General features: G+C 37.9%; 1 protein-coding gene across 1 annotated transcript in view; it reads left to right on the top strand.

The window, feature by feature from the left end:
• The window catches only part of HDAC8 (histone deacetylase 8), a 235,081-nt gene that overhangs the window by 50,684 nt on the left and 163,281 nt on the right, over positions 1–21,116 (top strand). The window contains exons 5-7 of the mRNA XM_049643978.1: positions 11,182–11,294; positions 15,316–15,393; positions 16,003–16,111. Of these exons, the coding sequence (XP_049499935.1) occupies positions 11,182–11,294; positions 15,316–15,393; positions 16,003–16,111 (300 nt within the window). The remainder of the gene's footprint in view (positions 1–11,181; positions 11,295–15,315; positions 15,394–16,002; positions 16,112–21,116) is intronic.

The raw sequence follows: 21,116 nt of genomic DNA, 5'->3' as shown, positions 1-21,116 counted from the left end.
AGGAAAATTCTACCTGTCATCAGAGAAAAACATGCTAAAAAGTTTAGATGCAGAAAAATGAGACCTTGCATGTCTAAAGGAAACAAGTGAATTTAGTTCATCATGACCTGTCTATTCAATTAATTCCCTTACTGAATTAATCTTACAGCAATTACCAGGGACCTACTCACCACTTTGTTCTGTAGTGCAAATGTTAGGTTTTGTTTATAAACTATCTTAAGATTCCTGGTGGTAAATAGAACGGTTTTACACTTTTCCCACTAGTTTACCTTGGTCTATATAATTATCCAAAGTGAAATATGGTCCATGAATTCTGAAAGTTGCCTTCTAAGCACTTTTCACCGTAATGAATTCATAGTAACTTTTTTTTAATATTTATTTATTTTTTTAAGAGAGAGAGAGCACATGGGGCAGAGAGAGAGAGAATCCCAAGCAGGCTCTGTGCTGTCAGTGCAGAGCCCCATGAAGGACTTGATCTCACCAACTATGAGGTTATGACCTGAGCCAAAATCAAGAATCAGATGCTTAACTGAGCCCCCCAGGTGCCCAAAATTCATAGTCACTTTGCTTGATTCATTTTCAGGGAAATATTACCTTATATCTACTCTCCCAAGCCTTCATTTGTCTTTTATTTTTTTTAATGTTTATTTATTTTTGAGAGAGAGAGAGAGCACGAGTGGGGGATGGGTAGAGAGAGAGGAAGACACAGGACCTGAAGCAGGCTCCAGGCTCTGAGCTGTCAGCACAGAGCCCGATGCGGGGCTCAAACTCACAAACTGTGAGATCATGACCTGAGCTGAAGTCGGATGCTTAACCAACTGAGCCACCCAGGCGCCCCTCATTTGTCTTTAATAGTGACTGCTTATCATGCCAAATGGTGTGGAAAGAGTGAGAACTGCGTAGAATAATGCTGCTGTCCCATTTATTTTATTTCCTGGATAACATTTTCAGTTTGGTCACATAGTTAATGGATTTGTTTCTATTAACAAATTCTCGACCTAATCCTTTTTCACACATTATTCTGTATAAATTCTAAGTCCAAAGGTGCTAGGCCAGTAGCTGAATTGGCCTTGCCTTTTGGGGGAATTTTTTTTATATTTATTTACTTTTGAGAGACAGAGACAGAGTGCAAACAGGGGAGGGGCAGAGAGAGAGAGAGGGAGACACAGAATCTGAAGCAGGGTCCAGGCCCTGAGCTGTCAGCACAGCCTGATGGGGGGGACCTGAACTGAAGTTGGATACTTAACTGACTGAGCCACCCCGGTGCCCCAGGGGTATTTTTAAAAACTCATTTATCCCAAATCCAAATAATCAGAAAGTTGAAATGATTGAAGTTTGGTGTGTTATTGAAGGAGGAATCTGGAGAGAAAAATTTCTACTAGAAGGATCTGTGGTAGTTCTTTTTTGGCCAAAGAACCTTTAAATTCATATCAGAAAATGGCAAAAGGGGATAGAGGCAAACAGAAAAAGTAGTAAAGCAGTAAATGAAAGACAAGTGAAGAGGTAGGAGAAAACTGACAAGATAGATTAATTTCACCAATATTATAAATGAAATGATGAAAGGGGAATAGGCATGAAGGAGAAGTGGAGGAAATTATATGAGAAAGAGTAAAAGCAATAAATGTTGATAGAATGATATCAAAACTATTTAACAGTGATTAAGCTTCTGTGCAAAAGAGCCAGACTGCCCAAATTCAAATTCACGATCAACCACTTCTAACTTTGTGACCTTGGACAAATTACTTAATCTCTCTGTTTTAGTTTCTTCATTTGTAAAATGGAAATAATAACAGTATCTACCTCACAGGGCTGCTGTGAAAATTGATTAACATATTGAGAGCACCTAGTACACTTCCTGGCACAGGATAATCACTCAATAAATGTTGCCTATTATTTTTATTATATGCCAACAACAGAGAAAAGCCAAACCATACTACCAGCTGGTTTCAAGATAGCTACAATGAAAGTAAAAGCCTTGCAAGAGTTATGCTAACACTAAAAGAGAAAATAGGTAGGGCCAAATAAGGAAACACTGGAAATCTATGATGCTGAATTTTGATACCAGGACTGAAAAAAAAATGTTGCAAAATCTTTGCCAGTAACAGTTCAACTGTTGAACAATGCAGGTATCTGGCTCTGCCTGGGTGAGATAACCAACCGATGTTTTTAAAAAGTCTTAATGTCATTCATGATCCAAGCATCCTTGATCTCTGGCCTAATGGACATGGAAACAGCAAATACATATGAGCAAATGCAGTTGACTGAGCCCTGTGCTTTTTCTTTAAAAAAAAAATGGCTTTGTGATTTATGGTTCACCAGGGCATTTAAGAAGCTAGATATTTCTGGTAAAGAAAAAAATTGCCTGGGGCACCTGGCTGGCTCAAGTCACTAGAGCATAAGACTATCTCATCAGTTCAAGCCCCATGTTGGATGTAGAGCTTACTTTTTTTTAAAAAATTGCCTAACCACAAAGCTGCAGACACATTTCTCAGAGTTTTCAGAATTTTGTTTGCTAAACCTGGTCTATCCTATAGATACATTTGTGTTGATGATGTGAAAGAGAAAAGCCCTAGACGATGAGGAAATGATTTTATTCAGTTATAGGTAGAATATTTATTAATGAGGAATACATCACAGAAAAATAAGGGAGTATTGGGGTTTACAGAGTCAAGTAAACAAAGAAGTCATCTGCAAGTCTTATGGGAGTCATTAGGAAAGATGGAGATGGGTCTTATTTAGAATAATATGCCAGGGTAGGATGGTACCTTGAAATTCACCTTTTCCTGGAAAACAGAAGAGGGCAGCGTTTTTAAACATTACTGCTTTCTGGGGAGCACATGGCTCAGATAAACTTCAACACTGTCATTTTCCCCTTTTGGTCAAGACAAGTATTATCCTCAAGCAACTCAGAGGCGATTGTAAACTTCCCAAGTATAGTGAGGGCAGGGTCTTTAGCACTCTTGGTGTTGATCCTTTAAAATCAGTTGAACCATCTGTTGAGAGATAGTGGCTAAAGTCAGTTGTTTTAGGGTTTGGAGCTCACACATCTTAAAAGAAGGAAGACTAAAATAGAAAAAAATTGATATAAAAATTTATATTATAGTAAAGAGCCAAGCAAGAACTGAACCCTGAAAGGTAACCAGTCAAGTGGATTCTAAGACATCAATGGAGGAAAATCTTTGTTTTGCAGCACCACTCATACAGCTAAGATGTCAACACTCTTGGTGACACTGTTCATAGTCTAGGTTATTTCTCATGTAAGGACATCCACAACCTTAGCATTTCTTCAGACATCCTTCATATTGTAGGTGGCAGCTTGTTCAAGGAGAATTCCAGTCATACATGGTCTGCTGTGGTAACCAGTTCTTTTTTATTTTTATTTTTTATCTTAGAGAGAATGAGAATATGAGCAGGGGAGAGGGGCAGAGGGAGAGAGAGAAAGACAGAATCCCAAGCAGGCTCCATGTTCAATGTGGACCCAATGGGGGGCTCAGTCCCACAATCCTGGGATCATGACCTGAGCCAAAATCAAGAGTCAGGCATTCAACTTACTGAGCCACACAGGCACCCATGACCAGTTCTTTCAGATTTATATCAAGTCATCGGGCTTTAGCTTACAGGGCTGCTTCAGATCCTGAGAAGACACCAAGCTGTAAGGCAACATAGGGTCCTGATAGGGACTTGAGCATTCAAGTTTTAGCTCTTGATGACTCCAAGTCAGAAGGGAGGAAGAAAAATTGGAAAAGTTAGCTTGGAGGATATTAGCCAAATATTGAAGAAAACTGGAAGAATAGATAATTTAGGAAGGATCAACAATTTGGGCACAATAACAGGGTCCAGTCCAATTTGCAAAGAGATACCAAAACTGGTTCTTCCACATGAGGAAGGAAGTCAATTACATCTCTACCACAGAAGACAAAGTTTGCATACTTATCAGTAACCTGCAGTTTATAAAGAGATGAGAGCTCAAAAATAATAACTATATTCTGATAACCTGAAATCCTGTGCTATAGATGACATAGAGTTTTCCTTTGAAACACAAAATTTCTCTAAACAGCCACCTCCCTTCTGATCAAAGATAATCTCAAAGGAAGATTATTCTTGAACTCAAGATAAGGCTGGTCCCAGAGGCAGCAAAAGAAAACATAGATAAATTGAAGTTCAACAAAATTAAAAACTTTTGTGTATCAAAGAAGATTATCAAGAAAGTGAAAACACAACCTACAGAATGGGAGAAAATATTTGCAAATTATATATCTGATAAGGGTCTGGTATCCAGAATATATAAAGATCTCACAAAGCTCAACAACAAAAAGCTCAATTTAAAAATGAGCAAAGGACAGGGCGCCTGGGTGGCTCAGTTGGTTGAGCATCTGGCTTTGGCTCAGGTCATGACCTCGCAGTTCACCTCTCTGCTGATAGCTCAGAGCCTGGGACCTGCTTCAGATTTTGTATCTCCCTCTCTCTCTGCCCCTCCCCCAATCATGCTCTATGTCTTTAAAAAATAAACATTAAAAAATTTTTTTTAAATGAGCAAAGGACTTGAATAGACATTTCTCCAGAAAAGATATACAAATGGCTAACAGGCATACAAAATGATGTTTGACATCATTAGTCATTAAGGAAATGCAAATCAAACTCACACCCACACCCACTAGGAGGGCTAGAATTAGAAAAAAAAAAGAAAGAAAGAAAGAGAAAATAACAAGTGTTGATGAGGATGTGGAGAAATTGGAATCCTTGCACATTGCTGGTGGGAATGTAGAAAACAGTTTGGCTGTCCTTGAAAGTTAAATGTAGAATTATCATATGTTCTAGCATTTCAGTTCTAAGTATACGTTAAAAAAAAACAGATACTCAAAACAAATACTTGTACACAGGTATTCATAGCAGCACTATTCACAATAGCCAAAAGGTAGAAACAACCCAAATGTCCATCAATGGATGAATGTATAAACAAAATGTGGTACATACGTACAATGAAATATTACTCAGCCATAAAAAGGAATGAAGCACTGATATATGCTACAACATAGAGGAACCCCAAAACATTATGCTAAGAGAAAGAAGCCACACACAAAAAAATCACATATGGTATGATGTCACTTACGTGAAATATCCAGAATAGGTAAATCCTTAGGGACAGAATGTAGATTGGTAATTATCAGGATCTAGGGGGAGGGAAGAGTAGGGAATGACTGCTTAATTAGTTCAGAGTTTTCTTTTGAGGTGTGAAACTGTTTTGGAACTAAATTGGGGGGGAAGTTGCACAATACTATGAATGTACTAAATGACACTGAATTATATAATTTAAAATGGTTATTTGAGAGGTGCCTGGCTGGCTTAGTCTGGAGAGCATGTGACTCTTGATCTTGGGGTCATGAGTTCAAGCCCCACATTGAGATTACTTAAGAGATTACTTAATAAATAATTTAAAAGTAATAAATAAAATGGTTATTTAATATTGTGTAGATTTAACCTTAATCAAAATTATTTAAAAATAAAAATTGGCCTCATTAGATTTAGCCTGATTATTTATATAGGTGTAGCAAGAATGGTAACTTACCATATAGACCTTCTTAAGCTTGTTTTGCTGGAAGTTTTCATAAGAAATCTCACTTTGAGGGGGCCTGGGTGGCTCAGCTGGTTAAGCATCCGACTTCGGCTCAGGTCATAATCTCATGGTCCGTGAGTTCAAGACCTGTGTTGGGCTCTGTGCTGACAGCTCAGAGACTGGGGCTTGCTTCGGAATCTGTGTCTCCCTCTCTCTCTGCCCCTTCCCCCCGCCACACACTCTCTCTCTCTCAAAATGAATATACATTTTAAAAAAATAAATCTCACTTTGGTGTTTTAAAAGCCTATTACAGCTAGGAAGCCAAGCTAAGAAGATTTTACCTGCAGTAATTATAAATTTGGGACAATTCTTGGGGGTCTCTCTTCTCTCTTCTTGGGGTCCCCAGAATATCCTAAGTTTCCAGGGCCTGCCAGGAAGTAACCTTCCTTATTCACTTGGAAGGCTGGGAACTCTGTAAGCCAGGTACCAGGTACCAAACTAGTTTTTCCAAGAGGGCTTTGATGCATTGCTCAATGAAGTCAACCTTAGTTCCTTAAAAGTGTCTGATCATATCTGATTCAGTGAGCATCATTCACAAATATGACATTCCAGGCAAGGCCTTGGATATATAACCAATGTTTTCCAATCATTTCCTGATAACAGGTGGGACAGATAGTTATTATTGAACTTAGGCAGATAATTACATTGCTATGGAAATAAGAGTGCTCAATAAGAGTTTCTGAATCCTGGAGGGCTCAGGCAGGAGGAATAAGATATCATTTGTAAGTGTGTCATTTCTGTTTGCAAAAGCATGGCTTACTAAATGATTATGAGTTATAGATAGCATAAGAGAAAAGAGAAATGAGTTGCCTATACATCCAGAAAATAGAACATTAAGGGGCGCCTAGGTGGCTCAGTAAGTTAAGTGTCCAACTTCTGCTCAGGTCATAAGCTCACATTTTGAGAGTTTGAGCCCTGCGTTGGGCTCTGTGCTGACAGCTCAGAGTGTGGAGCCTGCTTTGGATTCTGTGTCTTCCTCTCTCTCTGCCCCTCCCCTGCTCGTGCTCTGTCTCTCTGTCAAAAATAAGTCAACATTAAAAAATTTTTTAAAAAGAAAATAGAACACCGAAACATCAACAATATTCTTTTTTTAAATTGAAACATAGTTGACATATAATTTTACATTAGTTTTAGGTGTCCAACTTAGTGATTCCACAACTCTATAGGTTATGCTATGTTCACAGGTGTAGCTACCATCTGTCACCATGCAACACTATTGCAATATCATTGACTGCATTCCCTATGCTGTGCCCTTTATTTCCATGACTTATTCATTCCACAACTGGAAACCTGTACCTCCTACTCCTCTTCACCCATTTTGCCCACCCCCCGACCCCTCCCTTCCGGCAACCATCAGTTTGTTTTCTGTATTCATGGGTCTGTCTGCTTTAAAACATCCGCAATATTCTAAACAAAATCCACAATCATCCCTCATCAGTCTCATTCAGGCCTATATAATTAGTTCTTGTTCCTCTCGACCTTGCATTAACAGTCTCACTAACCCATCGACTTCTCAACTAGAGTTCTTGAAATCCTGATTCAGTTTACTGGTATGGTCTCAAAGTTGTTTACACTATACCATAAAAAGCCTGTACTCAACAATACTTGGCAAAAATCCTTTTCCGTGGGGCTCTGAGATAGTTTTTCTTTGTTGAAGATGAAGCACTCTGGCTTGTACCTGATTGCAAGTGCTCTCAGGAACACGTCAGATTAACTTTAATAATATGCCATGAATATACTGAGCATATAGTTAGAATATACCCAAAGCATATCAAGAATATCAAGTAAAGAGATTCAGTAAACTGGAGTATCTATATATTAATAAAATTCTGTAGGTAAGTGCTGAGAATTCCCCAATTGAAACTAATGGCCTAGTAGATGCTAGATTCAAAATAAAGAAGCAAAGTTGAGATGAAGTTAATGTTTAAAAAATGTTTAAATTATTGAAAACTCTATCCTGTAGTCAACTAATATCTGGCAAAGCAGCATAAGGACTCTGATAAATAGAAACATATCATGGCCAGTGACGACACAGAAAGATCTTCAGGAATTTCCCATACAACATACAATTTCTGAAATACTTATATTAATAATATTTTGCCTATACCAGTTTCACCTAGGGAAGGCTGAACATCTCTTCTGATGTGGCATCTCTTCCCATGCATCTCATCAATAGTAATGTATCAAATAAACCTAATTATTTCTAGAACATCTCTTTTTATAAGGTGAAAGAACAAACCCTTTGTGATTTTTCCAGGGCCTTCCAAGATTTGATTAAGATAAGTTGATGGATTACTGAAAAATACTACTTGGTTCCCTATTTAACCACAATGATGATAAAAGATTTTTAACATAAACATAGGATGTAATATGACCATAAGGAACCTCATCTTTTTCCTAAGAAAGAAGTCTTTGTTTCCTTAAATAACCAAGGACATCATAAAGTCAACATAAACCATATAAGGTTATTCTAGTAAGACACAAAATCTTTTTTTATTGAGGAATATTACTTAGTGAAGCAAAACCTTTACAACCTGTTATTTGAGAGAAGACAAATAATCAAAAAAAGTAGCATGTTAAAATGAAAAGCAAATTCTAGTTTTGCATCAGTATAATATTTAATATTGAAGTTATTTTTGGAAATCTAATAAGCCCATCAAACCTTAGCCAACTTTGATCTCAACAAATAAAATTCCCTTTCTATGAATCTTCTACCAATTTCTATATGCATACACATCCTTTATAGTACAACTTCTGTAAGTGGCCAAAAAGAACAGGTTCATTAACAGAACCAAATACATGCAGTTTCTCTATAGGATATAAAAATAAGAAGCAAAAGCATATAAACCCGAAATTATGCCTAGCAATTAATGCATTCTCTTAGTTAGAAATGGTCTAGGGATCTAATGAATATCCATTAATTAACTCAGTTTAATACCACCCAAAGTTTTCAGTTACCTAAAGATCTTATAAATTATCTTCAAGCTGACATACTACAAAACATAACTACTGTTAAAGTTCATCACAATAATGACTCAATTAATCTAAACAAATTTGTTTGTCATAGTCTCAAACATTTAGTAGAGGTAATGTTAGCTCAATTAATTAATGAACCTGTATAAATTTAGGAAGAATATATTTAAGTAGAATAAAAATCTACATGTATATTATACTTAACATGTATAAATTAGAAAAGTCATAGCTGATTTTAGTAAACCAAATTTATTAAATCAGTCTTATCTGCCAAAGACTTACCTAAATTATGCCAACTTGAATTCTTAAATTCAACAAACTGAGTTTGTTTCTATAGGAATACTTTTAGCACATTAAAAGTCTTGAAGTTTAATGTCCTTATTTTCTGCAAATTTTAGGAAGATTCTACTTATGTAAGCAGTTATTTCTATAATCTAATGAGAATAGAGCTCCTTTAAGAAAATATTAGGAAAATATTACATGCAAAGGCCTTTCTGAATTACAGACAACATCGTCATCGTTATTATTATTCAAACTATTCATGATAGGGAGGATGTTCACTAACAAAGAACATCTCAAAGGAAAGGAAGGGGGCCAGGAGTCTTTTAGAGGCAAGTATTCTTCTTTATATGCCATGTTATTTCTGATTGCTTTCTTTGTTTTTTGGTTTTGTTTTTCTGTACTTATGACTTGTCTCCCTAACTTAATTATAGGCTCTGAGGGGAAAAAATATGTCCTATATTGATTTGTATTTCTCCTCCTCCCCATCTCCCTCCTCTTATTCACTTTTTATTGAAGTATAATTGACATACGATGTCCTGTTGGTTTCAAGTGTACATGATAGTGATTTGACATTTTTATACATTATGAAATGATCCCCAGAATAAGTCTAGTTACAATCTGTCACCTTATGAAGTTATTATGATATTATCTATATTCCCTATGCTGTATGCTACTCTTTCTGCCTAACACTTAATGTTGCATCTCACCTATCCAAAAGTTATTGATGTTTCTCTTTCTTGATATGCTAAACAGTAGACTTATAAAATGTAAGCTTTTCATAATTGGAAAATAGCATCCAAAAACTTTCAAAGTCACATATTTACCTCTTATTTACAAAGAATTCATGGGTGGGCAAATCTTTTTCTCTTACTGGTTTCTTCCTGGTTGCGTATCTAAGGCCAAGCTTTGCTTTGCTTTGCTTTTTTCTTTTCTTTTCTTTTCTTTTCTTTTCTTTTCTTTCTTTCTTTCTTTCTTTCTTTCTTTCTTTCTTTCTTTCTTTCTTTTTTCTGGGTGATCACTGAATTCACCTGCATGAGAAAATTCAATGCTTAGTGATATTTTTTACCAACTTCCTGCTCGCCAATGTACCTGTCTCATTGACTCAGCCTATAAACCAGGGTATTGTTCAGAATATGAAACGTTATTATGGACGAGGTTTCATGAAGAATTTTATGCAATGTGTAGGTACTAGAAAGATCTTATAATCTCATAGTACCAAAAATGCTCTTTTAAATGATGCTCATGCTTAGAATTCCATTTCAATTAAAATATCAGGGAGAACTTGGGAAAAAAAAAAAGGCTGGATATTTAAAGTGTCTGTGGAAGCTAAGGACATTGAAGCATTTAGGATGAGGCCTTAAAAATAAGTTATAATACACTTTTGATGATAAAAGAATGCTTTTTTTTACATCTACTCAACAAGACTTAATGGCAACATAATAAAAAGAAGTAGGCTAATAAGAGTAGGTTACTCTTAATAAAAGAGTAGGTTAATGTTGACAAGAGGTTAAAGTGACACAGTATCACCAATAAAAATGTGAAAAGACACCAGTGAAGTCAATGAAGACAATTTTAGTGAAGGAAACAAAATAACTTTAGAGGAGGCTGCCTCAAAAAGGCAACCACATGTAGAATGTTTGTACATTCTATATTCAGCTTTTAAAGCAACAAGTGCAAAAACTTAAAGGAAGGAAGGAAGGAAGGGAGAGAGATAAAGGGAGGAAAGGAAGGAAGGGAGGGAGGGAGGAAGGGAGGAAGGAAGGGAGGGAGGGAGGAAGGAAGGAAGGAAGAGAGAGGAAGGAAGGAAGGAAGGAAGGAATAAAGAAAGAAAGCAATTCTAGTTTATGTCATAGGATCAGTACAGAGACTCCAGTCTCCGTCATCTTCTACATCTGGCTGAGCAAGATGGTCTTTAAGGCCCCTTCTAGATTATAGCTTTCTTCAAGTCCCATAAGGGACATTCAGTGTTGATCATGATGAGCCCAGGGTACTACAAGATTTTTAAATCATTCCTGAATCATTAGAGAAAAGTTCTGTTTTGACCAATATAGTTATAATATTATAATTCTTTGAAAATCTGGGATCCTAAATGAAAAATGTTACCAATCCACCTGAATATTTAGCTTACCAAAACACTTCATCCCCTGATCACTCTGGGCCAATTTACTATATACTCTTTGTAGGTAGATTTTTGTTTTTCTTAAAATAAAGGGGAATTGTAAGGGAATAGATCTCAAGGGTTAGATCCTTGGCTGTAAAGACTCCCTTGGATTGCTTTTGGCTGTTGGCTGTAGCAACTTGTTTTCTTACAGAGATGAAGCATCTGGTTTTTGTTATCTCAATGATGCTGTCCTGGGAATATTACGATTGCGACGGAAATTTGACCGTATTCTCTATGTGGATTTGGATCTGCACCATGGAGATGGTAAGCCCTTCACATTCAAAGGTGCTTTGCTGCTAGGACAGAAGGTTTTTATCAGTGAAGCTGCTTCTAGGTGACTGGTAAAAGGATAAATGCCTGTTACTTTTGAAATTTTCTAATTGAGAATCCTGAAGTAGGTAGAATAGATTCTTCTAACTGATATAATTCTTCTTTGCTAAGCAAGATGCTTTAAAATACCAGGTTTTTATAATTCCCCCTCACCTCTCCTCCACTAGCAAAGTTCTCCAGTATAGAACATTAAGAAGTGGAAATCCTGTCTAGTGTATACTCAGTGCTCAGTAACCTCCCTCAGGCCACTTCCATAGGTTCTAAGTGAAATCTTCAGTTAGACAATCTTGATGCTTCCCTTAAGATTGAATCAGTGTATGATGGAATAACATTCAGAATTTTTCACTGATAGGGATACCAACTCATGTAGTAATCAGAATCTGCACCACTTTCTTTGTATTACTAAAATATTTAGTGCTACACAAACTCAGGGCATCTCCTCTAACTTTTAACAGCAGCAGAATCTTGATTCACCTTACCCCATTAATGCCCTTTCAGAAGACTTCACCAAAAGGATGTTACCCAAAACCTCCTATGTACTTTCCATCTACAATGTAGAGCTTCAGTGACAGTTATCCACACTCTGCTTCTTTAATACATCCTGTGTGTGACACATGCTTCCATTGATCTAGGATCACTTAGCTGGTAAAATTAATTAAGGATATTCCCTACTCTCCCCCACATCAGTGACTGCTGCTTCCCTGTTTCCAGGGATTTTTGGAGACAAACTAACATAATCAAGGTATAAGTGAGGAAAATGATAGCATATGACAGAGGCTAGAATCAGCTCTCCTGCCAAAACAGAAAAAGAAGGAAGAACTCCCCAAACAGTTCACCTAGATGGATGCTACCAAGGAATGGTGACAGAAAATTGAAGGTAACAGAGAAAGGCAAATAGTTAAAGCAGCCAACATACTACTTTGAGAACCATGTCCACCGAATATCTGAATACTTAGCCAATGCAAAACACAGCCTTGTTCAAAAACCTTCAGAGACTCCTTATTGCCTATAACAAGAGTAACATTTGGCCCATGGCTTGTTTTTGTATGGCCAGCAAGTGAAGACTTTTTTTTTACATTCTTACAAGGTTGTAAAGAAAACAAAGTGCAGTAGAGACCATGTAGGCTTTGCAAAGCCTAAAATATTTGCCTCTTGGTTTGCTAACTCTTGGCCCATAGCATTGGTTCTCAAACCTGCATATGTAGCAAGATGACCTCTGGGAAGCCTGTTTTAAAATGCAGAATTCTAGGCCCCATCCACCAGATATTCAAATCCAGTAGGTCTGGTATGCAATGCCAAATCTACATTTTAGCGACACTCTGGATGTTCCACAGGCCACACTTTAAAAAAAAAAAACAGTGCTCTTCAAGTTAAAGTCCATACTCTTTACCCTGTCTTTTGAGGTCTGCCTGAAAGAGACCTTACCTCCTCTCTCCAGTCTCCTCTCTCACTACTTGCTGTCTAGGCTACTGTACTCAGTGATCCCCAGACATGTCTCAGTATTCCCACCTCTCTGACTTTGCATTACTTTTTCCTAATTTAGTTTTGCTTTTTCTTCCAAGTTCTACCCAAGAGCTCAAATTCTAACACTAGCAGATTTGCCCTGACTACTCCAACCCCAGTGTTCTCTTCCCTCCTCAAGTCCTATATTGTTTATATCGCTGATTTGATATTTAATTATATATTGTCTTGTATTGTTAGTTAAATCTTTAATGTGTCTGTGTCTTCTCCTCCCATAGAAACTTTCAGTTCCTCCAGAGCAGAGATCAAGTTGTTTACTTCTTTCTGTCCTGCACAATGGCTTGAACAAACAGAACTATGCATATAGCAGTGGTTCAGTAAAATATTTGTTGAATGAATGAATGATTATGAAATTCAAACTATTAGTATCAGAGCTCAAGAATAGAATCAACTCTATTGAACCATGTAAGAATGAAATGACTGTCACCTGAAACTGTTCTTTCCATTTGCAATGTTATTTCTACACCATTTAGAGTTTCCTGCTTTAGCCAACTTTTATGGTGTGTTTCATTTCAGTTTATTTCCCCTCTTCAGCACCTCCCTTCCAGTGACCTCTGCCCCGCCTCCAAACTCTTACACATTTGGTTCATTTTAAATCTCCCATGATTCCATAACTAGCATCCTGTGGTGGCTTCACAAGCATTCTTAGCCTGTCCTCACCTTCCTTCACCTTCTTTTGTTTTCCTAACCACTGTTCTCTTTCACACCAAGCCCCATACCCTCCACCTATCTGTCTCTGTCCTTTTTTTAAAGTATGATTTGCTAACAATACCTAATGGCATTTCCCATCAGAGGAGATACAAATAGCTACTAAACATAAAAAGTGCTCAACACTCAGAGAAAGGCAAATTAAACAAGATCATTTTTTTCTGCCTAAGGTTAAAAAGAATAATAACACCCAGTGCTAGTCAGGGTGTGAGAAAATGGGAACCCTCATATATCACTGATAGAAGTGTAAATTGGTTACCACCTTTCTGGATCAATAAATAATCAGGATTTTTATGAATTGTCCTTGTTTAATACCTCAGTCGCTAAGTTAAAATGCTATTGTAATATATTTTGTTTTGTTTTCTTTTGTTTACTTAATGCCTTGTGGCTGGAGCTTTAACTGATTTTTTTTTAATTTTTTTTCAATATATGAAGTTTATTGTCAAATTGGTTTCCATACAACACCCAGTGCTCATCCCAAAAGGTGCCCTCCTCAATACCCATCACCCCCCCCCCCCCCCCCCCCCCCCCCCCCCCCCATCAACCCTCAGTTTGTTCTCAGTTTTTAAGAGTCTCTTATGCTTTGGTTCTCTTCCACTCTAACCTCTTTTTTTTTCCTTCCCCTCCCCCATGGGTTTCTGCCTTTAACTGATTTTAACTGCCTCCCTAGGGCAAAACATAAGGCTTGGGAAATTCAAACATGCCTGTGATATACAAATATAGTTAATATTTTTCTAAGGTCTCTTTTGGCCTCTAATGAAGACTGAAAGCGTTAAGCAAATGCAGTGACAGTTTCTTTATTTGACGTATAAAAGAGGATAGTACATGAATTTGCTAATGGTCCTTCCATTTTACAGACAGACTATCTGAATATAGTATGACACTATGTGATTCTGGGAGGAAAGGTGTGGAGGTGGGCAGTACATTTATCTGAATAAGCAGTGGCTTGTAAGAGTTGTATCTTCTATCTCCCAGGCCTCTATACTAATTTTCTGCCTCTGTTAAAATGTAAAGGAGACTACTTTCTAGAAAAGTTCCTCCCACCACCATCTTTCTTCAAGCTTTAAAACTTTGTTATAAAGACACTACTAAGGGAAAAGGGCAGGACTCTCTTAGCCTTCCATATTTTAGCAAGAAAGGTGTACTATAAGCTGCTTAGACTTTGGGTGAACTGCATTTATAACCAAATCTGTATCATAGAGAAGCACTTTATAATTAGGTTTTCACTACATAATGCCTAATGTTTGTATTGGTCATATTTTTCAAAGGGTTGCCACATTTTACTTCTTTGAAAAAAAAAATCCCAAGAATTTAACTGGAACCACTAAAACAAAACATAAAACTTCCAAGATGGTGCCAGTCCTCTATTCAGCTCTGTTCATAATGCTTCGATTCTGAGCTCGAGCCTTCCCCACCTTTTAGAAGAGGTTGTCTAAGAGAGCCTGGACATCCTGTTGCTTGGAAAGGAGAAGTCCAGTTATAACTTTCCATGAATGTAAAAAAGAACCCCAAAACTTCACTGGGGACCAAAGTTCTACCTCATCCTGTACCAACAAGAGATCAAAGACTGGAGGGTTTTGTTCCTTTTATTCCTCAGCTTGTTAGCTTTATTATTGCTATCCTTTCTCTTACTTCCCACAGCTACTTCCTAGCAGTTCAGTTGTTGAAAATGGGAGTTGCATATATGAAGTGATTCTTCTGCTGTTTTTTTTTTTTCCTTTGCTAGGTGTGGAAGATGCCTTCAGTTTCACCTCTAAAGTCATGACAGTGTCCCTACACAAATTCTCCCCAGGATTTTTCCCAGGCAAGTAATCTGTGTGCTCAGTATTACATCTGAGGAATAAATACTGCAGTTCTTCTATACATCTCTTATATTTAATATTTGGATAGTTACATGCTATTAATACTTCATTGGTGCTACTTTATCCAAAATTTTAACACAGGTCATTTCAGGCAACAATGATAGGAGGAATATAATACTGCTTCTTTTTCCAGATGACTTTTATGGACTGTCAACAGACAGCTCACTTACACTTACTGTCTTATCACATAGGACAGTGTAACTGTGTAACTCCTAACATCCTAATAAGTGCAATGATATATTAATATTATATCAATCAAAGGCATATGAAAAGTCAAGCAAAGGAGTTAATCTTTTTTTCTAACTTGATCTAGCAAAACGGAAACTAAGTTTTTTCCCATTGTCTTAAGGTTTTCCTCTTTCCCCAACATTGTTTACAGCAGTTACTTCTCTATATTGTTTTTCTTAATTTCACACTCTTAGAAACCATAATTAATCTAAGACTGTTCTTCTATTTCTGGCCTTTTATTCTTTTGCATTCCTATCAGAATCCTTCAAGTTGTCTAATGCTCATATTCTTAAAACTGTTCATGGCGCTCCTCTCTTTCACAGGAACAGGTGACATGTCTGATGTTGGCTTAGGAAAGGGACGGTACTACAGTGTAAATGTGCCCATTCAGGATGGCATACAGGATGAGAAGTATTACCACATCTGTGAAAGGTATGGCAGTAACACTGGCCCAGTAACAAGTGGATTGCATTTCTGTAGGATGAAATGGCTCCCAATCTTACAGAATTCTTATTTTCAAGGAACAATTTGAGAGAAAAAAAAAAGAGCCACTGTACACGTATGTCACTTTTCTATACTGCATTATACTTATTTGATCCCTTGTGTAGGAGACCTGAGTTTTTGGAACAGAGCCATACTCTTGGTTTGATCTTACCTGCTGCCCCATATGATTAAGGTCTTCCCAAGAGCAGAGCTTTTAAGCTGTCCTGGGTTATCCCTTGCCTGCTACTTTCTTAGCTAAAACCTGTACGTATGTGATTTCATTAGCCTGAGAAGTTTCATTTCAGTTTCCCATTATGGAGATCTGCTTCAATCCACTGGTGTGAATATTAGAAAATTCTTTATTATGAGTTCTTGAGTTCTATCCTTCGTGTTAAAATTGGGGTCAGAAATCTGTTCTTTTGAAACTATGTTTAAGGATTAAATTATAGCCACTTGTAGGAGGACAGTTTGGTGCGGAGGTGTAGACCATTAGGGCTGCAAAGCCCTACAGAATGGGGCAGGAGGTAAACCCATATTCATTTAAGTTGAGATTGGTCAGGTACAAATTCACTGCTGACATTGGCAGTAAAGAAAGTGAGTCTGACTAAAAGTCAGCAAGTCAACATTACTTAAGGTAAGTAATGGGGATCAAGGTGCTTTTGATTCCTAGCCCCATTCAGTTCAGATTTCTCCCAACTTCTGGTGGACACAGGGACTTCCCAAAGGAGTCTGCACTGGCCATCATCACTGGGAGTTGTATAAACAAAGTAGAAGTATTAAAAAATAAAAACTTTATAAAAATAGAACTACCCTATGACCCAGCAATTACACTACTAAGTATTTATCCAAGGGATACAGGTATGCTATTTCAAAGGGACACATGCACCCCAATGTTTATAGCAGCACTATCAACAATAGCCAAAGTATGGAAAGAATCCAATGTCCATCGATGGATGAATGGATAAAGAAGATGTGGTATATATATACAATGGAGTGTTACTCAGCAATCAAAAAAGAATGAAATCTTGCCATTTGCAACTACATGGATAGAACTAGAGGGTATTATGCTAAGCGAAATTAGTCAGAAAAAGACAAACATCGTATGACTTCACTCATATGAGGACTTTAAGACACAGAATAGATGAACATAAGGGAAGGGAAGCAAAAATAATATAAAAACAGGGAGGGGGGACAAAACAGAAGAGACTCTTAAATATGGAGAGCAAACAGAGGGTTACTGGAAGGGTTGTGGGAGGGGGGATGAGCTAAATGGGCAAGGGGCATTAAGGAATCTACTCCTGAAATCATTGTTGCACTATATGCTAATTAATTTGGATGTAAATTAAAAAAATAAAATTAAAAGAAAAAGGTAATTAATTAATTAATTAATTAATGCTTCAAAGGTGCCTCTTAGCTCAAGAGATTTGGCAAGCCAAGTCATCATGCAGCAGCTCTAGCCTCTTCATGATTTTGATCATGTCCCCTGGCTACCTCTGTATTGTCAGACTGAAAAGGCCTTTATTTTTGGAGCCTGATGTTGATGGTTTTAATTGCCTTTCTTTGTTCCCCTCAGGCCCTGTTCTGTCCTTCTTGAGATGCGCAGATCAGAGCTGCTTATGTAACTTTACCAGTGAAGATATCCTGTGGTTCTGTGTAAAAGGAAAATTATTTTGTTTTTCTTTTAATCCCCTTCTTGAGGGTGCTCAACATTTTGTTGTCCCTTTTTTGCCACAGCAGGAAACTAGGTTTTTCTCTTCAGTGCTCTGTCCACAGGGTTTCCTCTAGCTCTTTCCTGGGCCTTAATTGAAAAGTCAGCACCCATCATCCTGCAAGGATACTTTGTAATATCTGGCCTTCCCTAAACAGATTACCTTACACATGCCCCCATTGAAGCCCATAAAACCTCCTGAGATACACCTTTCTCCCCCATCAACTTGGCATTTAACTGCCTAGAAAAGCTGAGTATTATCCCAGTACCCACTCCCAAGTAAGTCTACTGCTCCCTTCTTCAGTGAAAAAAATGTCTGTATCTCCTTTATATTTTTTCTCTGTCTCTCTAAACCAGTTCCTACTACATGACAAAAAAATGTTTAACTCCATAGTAATCCATGTTTCAAAATAGCCTTGGTATCAAACTTAATTAGAAGCATTTAAAAAGTGAACTTAGGGGAGCCTGAGAGGCTCAGTTGGTTAAGTGTCCAACTTCAGCTAGGGTCATGATTTTGTGGTTCATGAGTTCGAGACCTGCATCAGGCTCTGTGCTGACAGCTCAGAGCCCAGAGCCTGCTTCAGATTCTGTGTCTCCCTCTCTCTCTGCCCCTCCCCCACTCATTTGTTTTCTCTCTCTCTCTCTCAAAAATAAACATTAAAATTTTTTAATTAAAAAAACAAAAAATAAAATGTGAATTTAGCCCCAAAGAAAAGATCCATGGAACATGGAAGATCACATATGATTTCCCTTTACAGAAACCCCACTCTAGTGTACAGGATGCCAGCATTGATTAAAGATTCCCTCAACTTGCTTACTAAAGTACCAGACACTCATCAATTTTTAGTTCCCAGGTCCCCTTTAGCCTCATGGAGCCACACCACCAATCTACACAGTGTTCATCCAGAATAACAGGTTCAGTTTTCATTAGAGGTACAGTAATTTTCCCCTTTGATTTCTTTCAGAAGTCAAGTCTGGTCAGGGCATTATGTGAGGGCACCTCTGATTCCAAGGTGCCAGGAAGGCTTCCTGACCCAAACATCTCTCCCATTTCCCATCTATTGACTAAAATTCCTTTAACAGGAAACACACTTTTATTCTACAATTGGAAATAGGCCTTAAAATGGAATTTTGCCATGACCTCTCCTCCTAACTTTCTGCCATAGATGTATGCTTTCACAGAGCTTTTCCTGATAGCAGATTGTGCATGAGCACGAGCACCCTGAGCATTCAGAGGAGCAGAAATTTGGTTAGTGGAGCAGTAGAGGGAAAGAGGCACAAGAAATAAAACAGTCTTTGCCAACTAAATAGTTTTGCAGAGGGTCAGCCCTGGTAACTATATCACTTAGTTCCAGTCATTATGTTTTTGACTACTTGTAGTTTGTTGCTTGGAAACAGTCTTTTGCCTGTTTTCCATTATGACCTCTGACCCATCTGCTTACCTCACAAGCTATAGAGTGGTTTACTCATGTAAAAAAAGTCAGGGGGCACCTGGGTGGCTCAGTCGGTTAAGCGTCCAACTTCAGCTCAGGTCACCATCTCGCGGTCTATGAGTTTGAGCCCCGCGTCGGGCTCTGGGCTGATGGCTCAGAGCCTGGAGCCTGCTTCCGGTTCTGTGTCTCCCTCTCTCTCTGCCCCTCCCCCGTTCATGCTCTGTCTCTCTCTGTCTCAAAAATAAATAAACGTTAAAAAAAAAGTCACTCAGATATCTGCTATCTCCTTTTAATCCTTTATGTTCCATGAGCCCACTGATTTTCTGACTCACTCCTTACCTGTGATAAATAAAGGATCTCTTATTGCTGGTTCACTTGAAAGATACTCTAATTTTCATTTGCCACTCAATTTCTAGTTTGCTCCTGAACTGCCTCTCCCTGTGGGATTCATGAGCCTTTTTCCTTTCCTTCCCTTCCCTTCCCTTCCCTTCCCTTCCCTTCCCTGTCCTCTCCTGTCCTCTCCTGTCCTCTCCTCTCCTTTCTTCCTATATGGCTTTTTCCTCTGCTATAGCCTTTCTGACTTTGCCAGCTATTCAGACAGGAACTTAATGGTTTCATCTTAAGGTTGAGCACACCCTGTTAATTTAAAAAAAAAAGAGGGGGGCGCCTGGGTGGGTCAGTCGGTTAAGTGTCTGACTTCAGCTCAAGTCATGATCTCACATCTCGTGGGTTTGTATCCCACATCAGGCTCTGTGCTGACAGCTCAGAGCCTGCAGCATGCTTCAAATTCTGTGTCTCCCTCTCTCTCTGCCCCTCCCCTGCTCATGCTCTGTCTCTGTGTCTCTCTCTCTCAAAAATAAATTTTAAAAAAAGGAGGAGCTTAGGGTTTCTTTCTTGAAACCTTTACATGGACATTTTCAACACCAAAGACTTTGAGTTCTGTCTTATGTAAAAGGTAATTTCAGTCAGAGATATGTAGGTCATTCAATACTAGTTTGGAAGGACAAGGGTCACTGATTCTCAGAACCTTCCCATAATTTTCATGGGAGCCACTGGAGTTGGTATTATAAATAGAACCCTGTTTTAACTAGCATAAAGGAATATCAACATTGTTCCTGTAACTACACCTCTTCCTTCAAATAGAAGCTATTGAGCAAGTAGAGAAATGATAGACTTATATTCTTGATTTATAGGAAAGCCCACCCCACCCAAGTCAGCCACATGCACACATACACACAAAGTTTGATGGGAGAGGAAGGCTGTTTTGCCAAAAGGAGAGATTGCTGGTTTCCAAGCTATGTCATCTGAAAGAGGAAACAGTGCTCCATCTATGTTAACCTGTTCTTGCTCTCTAATTGTATCTGAATGCAATGTGAGACAGTCTTAATTTTAAGCTATTACCTAAAACACTGTGTTGATGACTTTGGGAGCATTTATAGTTGAAGACTATGGAATAGAACAACAATGACATGTACTTCCTTGCTGTTGGTTCAAGAGAGGTTTTGAAAAATGGTAGGGTACTGCTCTGAAACTTTAAATCTTACAAAATGACCAAACTACTTGCCCACTGTGAACCGTTATAACTTGTATGTAGTTTGAAGAAGAAATTCAGTGTTGTGCTCAAACTTCTTAGTTATCCTATCATTTTATAGCCCTAACAACCAGAAAACATCCTTTACTAAATGTCCAATTAGTATATACCTCATAGGAGAGCTATATACATGGTGCTTATAATGTGTATGGATACAAAATATATTGAAGTTGACAGTTCAACATTTTGAAAAAAAACTCATATTTTACTAAGAATATTCAA

This window comes from Panthera uncia, chromosome X, assembly GCF_023721935.1.
Source record: "Panthera uncia isolate 11264 chromosome X, Puncia_PCG_1.0, whole genome shotgun sequence".
Taxonomy (NCBI): Eukaryota; Metazoa; Chordata; class Mammalia; order Carnivora; family Felidae; genus Panthera; species Panthera uncia.
The sequence above is the reverse complement of the archived record's forward strand: the minus strand, read 5'-3'. Positions and strand labels throughout refer to the sequence as shown.